The 8,954-nt window shown below is 35.5% G+C and overlaps 1 protein-coding gene across 2 annotated transcripts in view; it reads right to left on the bottom strand.

Annotated features, from left to right (window-relative positions):
* Positions 1-290: 290 nt before the first annotated feature.
* CEP57 (centrosomal protein 57) overlaps positions 291-8,954 on the bottom strand; it is a 41,149-nt gene continuing 32,485 nt past the window's right edge. For both annotated transcript variants that reach the window (XM_011286510.4, XM_023239321.2), the window contains exons 9-11: positions 4,484-4,725; positions 3,758-3,902; positions 291-2,119 (exon numbers count right to left, since the gene is read on the bottom strand). In XM_011286510.4, coding sequence (XP_011284812.1) covers positions 1,886-2,119; positions 3,758-3,902; positions 4,484-4,725 — 621 coding nt within the window. In that variant the 3' untranslated portion in view covers positions 291-1,885. The remainder of the gene's footprint in view (positions 2,120-3,757; positions 3,903-4,483; positions 4,726-8,954) is intronic.

Genomic DNA, 8,954 nt, shown 5'->3' on the forward strand with positions numbered 1-8,954 from the left:
TCTTACCTAGCCTGGTATCCAGATTGGCATCTTACACATAGAGGACACTTGTATTTGAAATGCATTTCAACAGTGCCCTTACAACAAAAGTACATGTGTGACCACGTACTCCTCTGCTATAAACTCTCAGATAAGGAAACTGAAGCGGCATTAGCATTTTATTTTCACTTCTCACCTGAGCGTATTAAAGGCTGGAGTGGATATTTTAGTTTGACTCTTACCCAAGGGATGGGGTGGGTTTTAACACCATTAAGCTTCTAATTAGGACACAGAGCCACTACGATGCAAAATGAGTCTCCTACAATTTAATGACCTGAAATTCAAACACAGAGATAACAAAAGTTTAATAGTTTGAAATGGTGGTTGAGACACAACAAATGTTTTCCATATCACCAGAGCAGTGATTGCCTTGGGTCTGTGGACTCACTGTTGTGAGTTCAATGAAGATACAAAACCACACACTCAAGCAAAGGTTTACAATTTCAGAACACTCACAAATAGCTCCAAGTTGAAGGACCCTAAATCAAGAACTCTGTGAAAAATTAATTCAATTAAGAGGCCTAATAAGCTTAGTGCCCAGAGAGGCACTGCATTTCATGCTGGTTACCCAGATAAAAGCCCAGAACTCCATTTCGATCCCAGGGGAGGCATAAAAACGAAATCTCTTTAACACCTGGTTAATGTGTTCATTAGGACTCTTCAGGCCTTGAGACAGTTCAATCTTGTCGGGTTTAGTTTCTATGTGAGCATGAGATAGGCAAATAAATTATATAATAGCATATATTCTTATTGTTTCTCGTAATATGTTAATGTCCTATTTAGAAATGCATTTTTTTGGAGAGATTACAACAAATATAGCCTTCGCTAACAGGCTGTTAAGGAAAATTTCAGTGTTTCCTTAATAAAGCTGCTTTATTGACTTCAGTGGCAAATTTATAAAAAGCTAACATGTCTTGATCTATTCAAAATTATGATTTACATTATTAACACAATGACAATGGCACATGTACAGTTAATACTGCACTCATACTATACACCGATAACAGGTCCCAGGAGCTCTTCTGAGTTTTTAAGATTAAAAACCACAATGCTTTGAACTGAATACCATGATTATAAACAGGTATTATTTAAAAACAACATATGCATATGCTATACAACACTTCCTCTTCTGTTCACTCAGAAACCTCATTTACTTCATTAATAATTCGTTTATACTTTAAAAAAATGCTTTATAATTTTTGCAGTTAACTGACAATGAATGCTTGGGTCTTTCAAAAATTTTTAATGATGGATTATATCAATAGAAGTGTATTTAATATTGATCAGTGTTCAAAATGTCAAAAAGTGAAACAAACCAATCCTCTTAAATTCGTATAAATACTTACACATAGAAAACCTGTATCCATAGTCAAAACAAAGTATATTTAATGGATGTATTGGAAAGGAGAAATGAGCGATTCATGCCAGGGGAAGATTAAAAATGAGACTTTTTAAGCAAACATTGCCTATGGGACAGCCTCCTATTTTGATAATTTAAACCTAATTTTACTTAGATATCTAAGGAATTATTTTAAAAATCACACCCACAAGTAAAAAATTGGTAATCTGTTTACAAAGTGCAGTATTTCAGTACAGCAAATTCATCTCAAACAAAGATGCAGAGTGTGTGGCTTCCTAGCCTTTAAAACTCCCCTGGTTTCCATTTAGGTGGTTTAACATTTAGTCATGATGCGGAACACAGGACGCCTGTGTAATGAAGCTTGGGCCCCTTAACACCTGCTATTCATTAATTCCAACATAAGAGTATGAGACCTGGAGGGCAAATTGCCAAAATCTGATTTCTGAGGTACAGATTATCTGAATAGAATTTATGACCTGGTACCAGTCAGTAATCCCAACACAAACTATTGCTTTGTAATGAACTCTGTATGGTTTGCATGTCCTTCAACAACTGAAGATTTTTCCTGCTTTTTTCGCCAGGTCTCGGTTTGGCAACGTCCTTCTTATTTGTGGTCCCCGTGATTCCAGAAGAACGACTGCTGCTGTTTCCTTCTTCATCAAGAGTCTTTCTGGGGGTCCTCAAGTCCCTCTTCTGCTTCTCTATCTTGTGTTTCTCCAGCTACAGCAAGTAACCAAGGCAGGGAAAAAGGAGGATTCCATGAAAATGTCCTCTTCTGGTAACTGGTATTTTTAATTCTCATACAAGCTAAAATGCCAATAATACATTCTGAGTGTATTTCTTTTTTTATAAAGTCTTCAAAAATCTCTGGTACTAGTGATTTGACGCTAAGTGCTTAAAAACAGAAAGCAACATACAAACGAGTGAATGGAAGTAAACACATCAATACTGATGCTGTTTCAGAAGGTAAGGCAGCGTGTGGCCAAAGTGCAGAACAGAGCGAGTAAGAAACAAGAGGGTCTGGGGAAGGTCTTACAGAAAACAAAAGAAAGGTGTTCTAGAAACTAGTCTGAGGAGGTAACGAAACATGTTCCAGATGGATGAAGAGATGTAATGGTAATGTATTAATACTAACAAAAGGTTTTTGTTATTTCACTACTTTAGAATAACTTAAAATAGCTTATATTTACTTATTTTTACAGAGCTTTACTTTTACTTTAAGCTGCTGCTAGGTTGGTATTCTGTTAGAGAGAATAAGGTTGAGCCTGATGTATAAGAAACAAATTAGACCATTACTCCTGCAGCGATCATTTGCTCCTATTTATTCTTCTTTTTAATGTGAACTTTACAAAAAATGCTTAAAAGCCCAGGTTTTGGAGTTCAGAGGAACCACGTTTGCATTCCAGCTCTGCCATTCACCAGTGAGCTGGTATGTCCTCACACAGAAGTTACTTAATTTCACTTGAGGATACGCCTACCTCCCAGGACACTCAACCCAGCTTCCTTATCTGTAAAATAGTACGCCCAGTTCACAAGTCTTCTACGAAAATTAAGTAAGATGACATATTCACAAGCACTTAACACTGTGCCTATTATAGAGCAATCCATTAATAAACGTCAGCCATACCTGTTCTGTTCCCAGCCTTCTCCATTTCCATCAGGGGTACCACCATCCTCTCCCTCCAAATGACACTCAGCAGCAAGCTGCCCTGATCACTCTACTTCCAAGACCTACCTCAGATCTGTCTGCTTTTCCCCACCTACACTCATTCACAACCTCTGATTGAGAAGAGCTTCAGGCGGCCGAGCTGTTCTCGGCCCCTCTGCCCTGTGTCCAGCCCACTCCCAGTGGTCCCAATAATCTCTGACACGAATCATTATGTATCTCTCCAGATGAAAATTCGGGGGTATGCCTCCCACTGCACTTAGTAGATATTAAATAAATGGCTGCTCTACTAATTTAATTAGCAACATAAAGATTTTTTTTCACATATTTATATCTACTTACTCCTTTCGAAATCAAGAATTTCCAGGTGTTTTTTAAGACTTTGGAAAATGTGGAACCATTTAAGTTCAGCACAGGAGTTAAAGGTTGTTCTTATAAAGGTAAAAATATTAAATATATTCAATATTCAAAAGAAGTGTCTTAGATGGTAAAATCTACTCTCACAGATTACAAGATGGTGTCTTCCTTCTTAGCCCACTTAACTCCGATTCCTAAAGAAATACTTCCTGTAGCTCCCTATCTGTGATACACTTGAATGTCATCAATCAATGTATTTGGGGAAAAGGGTTTTTTGGTTCTGCCTTGTTCTTGTTTTATAATCATTAGAAACAAGGAAAGGGAAATGAAGTTACCTGGGCTTGGTATTTTCGAACTTTAGTTATTTGGTTAGCTTTGGCCTCCATCCTTCCCACTAACGCCTCCAGCTCACACTCTAAGTTGTCTTTCAGTTCCACAGTTGGGGATTCTTGGATAAGTTTCGCAAGCTGCTGGTGATCACTACATAAAAAACAAAAGTAGGGCTTGATAAAGCTTCCTGTTTCATGGTTAGGGCCACCATGTCCCACTCACCATGGGACCACTGCTCTGTGCATTAAAAATGACTCCAGTTTTTAAACAGAACAACAAGATGGTTTAAAGGTTCAAGAAAGGCACTGGAGGTAAATGTAAAAGCAGTTCTTAATTTCAAAGGCTTAATTATTTTTATTCCACCTCCTACAATATTACACACGTAGAAAGGAAAGCCCAGAAAGAAAGCAAGGATCTTGTTCCTCAAATACATCCTAACCTATTCAAGTTTAACTAAACTCAATGTATATCAAGCTCCCAAACAAGGAAATAAAACTGAAGTGTGAACCTTGGTCTTCAAAACATTTAACACTATTCAAAAAGGGAGAGATTTCCCCTAGAACAGTTGCATTTGTTAAGGTCCTAGTAAATCGCTCAGTGGTTGCTTCAAGAACTGTGCTCTGATACTTGCTGAATAGAATAAATTAACAATATGATTAATGAAGTCACCAAGAACTTAAAACAAAGTTTTACAACTAAATATAATTTAAAAAACAAAAACTAAAACTCACAAGCTCATTTGCCCAAATTCGTCTTGTAAAGTCTGTAAGACTTCTGACAACTCTTCATTAATGCTGCTCGAGGAGGGAGGCGTTACTGACACCTTCTTACTTTTACCATTTCGTGAAGAAACTTGCTTTGCCAAAGGAACACTGTTGACCACTCGATCATTGCACAAGGCTTTAGTATGTTGCTTCATCAGATGCAAGACATGCTGAACATTGGCTACCACAGCATGGCTCGGACTGGTGGACTGAAGAAAAATGAGAATTAATTGAAGCCACATCGTCTAAATCTGTTTTCTTGTTTACTCCCTGAATAAAAAGATCTCTACCCATAAAAAGCCTATGATATAAACTTCCTAGAGTAAATCCAATTACCAAGTCCCATGGACTTAACTTCTAAAATACCTCCAATCCACCTCTTACTCTCCACCCTACTGTCATTCCTCGGTTTATGCAACCATCTCCACTAACTATAGGAAGAAGATCGCAATTGGCATTGCTCTCCTCAGTTTCTAATTCAATAAGGCTATCAGCTATCTTCCTAAAATAATATGCTAATAGTAGTATCAGTTTGTTCTCCTATTTGAAATCCTTTGATGTTAAGCCCACTAACGCTAATGTCCAAACTCTTTAGCACAGACAAAGGGTCTACTATCATTGAGCTAAAACTTATACTCCCTGGCCTTTTGTCCTATCATCCCCTAATTTCTCTTTATTATTTCCATAAACTGTATTTGCACATGCCATTTCTTCTGTGTGGCACCATTTTACCATTCTTTAAAACACAGTTCAAATATGTAACTTTTAAAGACTCCCCTAAAACCTCCAGGTAATGAATTGGTCCAATTAAGCAGTCCATTCTCAGATCACCCAGAGCATTTCTCTCTCTCAGTGAATTTATCACAATACACTATCATCATGTTTCCATGTCTATTTCACCTGTTAAATAGCATATGTGCTTCCAGGTGGTAAGGACTGTCACTGCATTCATTTCTCTATCCTCAAATAGTAGGGGGATCTAAGTTTACATAAACATAATAGGAAAACATAACATAACAACAATAGGGAAAAGCTGGTAGCCCTCTCAAAATTTCTGGTTTCGTTTTTAATATGAAACAATAATCTCAATATGCTATTTTAATTTACAAAAAGATGGCTGGACTAACTTGGCTCCATTAGCATCATCTAGACAGCTTGTTTACAATGCAGATCCCCAGGCAGCACTCCAAACTCAATCAGTGTGGGTCAGGGCTTGGAAATGTGTATTTTTAATTTTGCCAGGTGATTCTGACCAGTCAGGTTTGGAAGCCACTGTGCTAAGCTAACAGATACTCTTTATCCTAGTCTCTAATGCCAGGTAGCAAACTGAATCCAGCATTATATACAAAGAAGTATGTATACCCTATCCAAGTGAGTTTATTCCAGGAATAACTGAATTGAACTAGTCAATTATTTAATTCAATTATTAAAAAGAAAAAAAAGCAGTGTAGTCTAGCATATCGACAGTAAAAAAGAAAAATCACATAACCATACCATCTAATAAAGAAAAGCATATAAAATAATCCAACACCCAATCAGGTACTCAAAAAAGCAGAAACAGAGGGAAATTTCCACCAGTTGGTGAAGAGCATTGACAAAGAACCTACAGCTAACATTGCATTTACTGGTGAGACTGAATGTTCTCCGCCACTAAGATCAGGAAAAAGACAAGAATGTCCACTCTCTTCACTTTTGCTTAAAGTAATACTGGAAATCCTAGCCAGTGCAGTAAGGCAAAAAAGGAAATAAAAGGCATGCAAATTAAAAAAATAAAACTGTCCCTATTTACAGGATGACATACCTCTCTACATAGAAAATTCTAACCAATCTAAAAAAATAATCCCTAGGACTAATAAGGAATTCAATGAAATCACAAAATGTAAGATCAACATACAAAAACTTACTATACTAGCAATGATCACATAGAAACTAAATTAAAACTAAATACAACTTACATTTGCTCAAAAAAAAATATGTGAGTATATAATAAAGCAGATATGGGACCAATATGACAAAAACCACAAAACACTGATGAAAGAAATCAAAGATCTAAATAAAAAAAGCTACACTGTACTCATGGTCTAGAAGACTTGACATGACAAGAATGTCAATTCTCCTAAACTGATCTGTAAATAAAATACAATTCCAATCAAAATTCTAGCAAGACTTTTTTTTTTGTAGATAGAGAAAAGTTTATTCTAAAATTCATATAAAGAGAAAAGGAACTAGAGGAGCTAAAACAATTTTGAGAAAGAAGAATGGACAAAGAATCACTCTTCCTGATGTTAAGACTTACTATACATAAAGCCACAGTAATCGACGTAATCGAGGCAAAATAGTACTGGCAAAGAAGTAAACATACACATCAATGGAACAGAATAAAAAAATAAACCTTGACCTAACAAGCCCCATACTGTATATAAAAATCATTTCAAGTGGATCATAAATTTAGACATAAAACATAAAACCGTAAAATATATATGAGACATAAGTAAAAATGTATAGGATGTTGGTCCTGGCAAAGAGTTCTTAGACCTGACAGAAGTATGATCCAGAGAAAGCAAAAATCAATTAACTGGATTTCAGCGAAACAAAAAGCAGCTCTGTGAAACAGTTTAAGAGGAAGAAAGAAAAGCTATAGACTGGGAGAATATATCTGCAAACTACATATCTGATATGTGACTTGTATCAAAATGCAGAACTCTCAAAACCTAATAGTAAACAAACAAAAACAATTAAAACAGGCAAGAAATACAAATGGATATTTCAGTAAAGGATACACAGATGGTAAATAAGCACATGAGAAAGAAGATGATCACCATCATTAGACATTAGGGTAATATAAAATAAAAGCACTATGAGATATCAAACATACATAGCAGAAAGGCTAAACTAAAAAGTAACAATATTAAATTCTGGTTAAGGATGTGGAAAAACTCCATCTCTGGGACACTGCTACTGGAAATGAAAAAAGGTACAGTCACTCGAAAATAGTTGGGTAGTTTAAAAACAAGAAATACACTACACATACAATCCAGCAATCAAATTCCTGGACATTTATCCCACAGAAGTGAAAACTTATGTCCACACAAAAACCTATACATAATGCTCACACTGGTTTAATTTGTAAACTCCCAAAACTGGAAACAACCCAAATGTCCTTCAATAAGTGAATCCTTAAACTGTCGTACTTTCACACCATGGAATATTTAACTGAGAGAAAGAAAAGAACCATGGATACACACAACCGTTTGATGAATCTCAAGGGAGTTATACTGAATAAAAAGGTCAATCTCAAAAGGTCACATTTTGTATGACTCCCATTTGTGAAATGGCAAAACTGTAGATATGGAGTGGCGGTGGTTACCGAACCTACATGTGATAAAACTACACTGACCTAACCTGTACATGGGTGTGCATGCACACACACATATATACACAAGTACAACTAGAGAAATCTCAATAAGGTCTGTGGATTTAGTCTCCTGGTTCTGATACTATCCTATAGCTATGTAATATATTACCATTGTAGTAAACCAGGTGAAAGGTACATGGACCTTTATTATTTTTGCAACTTCCTATAAATCTAGAATCATTTCAAAATAAAAGTTAATCTACGTTTTTATCAAGTTAATTTAAATTCAACTACAATTAAATGGTTTAGCTATACATTCTCCCTTGTAGCTATGCAGTCATCAATACAGCCTTGAATATCAAGAACCAAATTCATTTGTCTCAATAACAACTTAAATGCTGATCTACATGGTATTCATTTAAAGTGTGAAAATATGAGTATGTGCAATCACTATTTCACCTGTAATTTGATATATACAAGTTATATATTCACTATACTAATGCCTATATATGCTTCAAAATAAACAGTATACAGTTTTAAAAATTCTTTTTCCTGTTACTTTTCTGATTGTACCCATTAACGGAATTTTATGTCTGTTCAATCTAGTTTAAAAATCAGGACGTGTATTTTATGTCTTTAATTTCATTTTTCTAGTAATTCATTTTTATTGCATTTTACATATGTATTGGTTTATGACAATGTATAATTAAAAATAAAAACCGGACCTTCAAAATAGTTTGAGGAACACTCGGCTAGGTGACAGCACATTCTTAGCTGTTTGAATAATATTTCACAGAGTACCAACAACTTCAGAAAGAGAGCTCAGGTTGAAAAGACTGATCTTTGAATCTGTCCCTTTCAACCTTTATATTAAATGACTTCAATGAGAATTACTGAAGATAGGCAATTATATTTGGGAATAATACAAATAACGAATTAGATTCTAATATAATATAGGATAGGGTGAGACTCTACTTATAGAGTCTCATTTACTTACAAATTCTGTATAAAATAATTAAATCCACAAGTATAGGACCTACAGCAGCTGATCCAAAGCTTCAGGAAAATACCTGTTACTTCAGT

This window comes from Felis catus, chromosome D1, assembly GCF_018350175.1.
Source record: "Felis catus isolate Fca126 chromosome D1, F.catus_Fca126_mat1.0, whole genome shotgun sequence".
NCBI lineage: Eukaryota > Metazoa > Chordata > Mammalia > Carnivora > Felidae > Felis > Felis catus.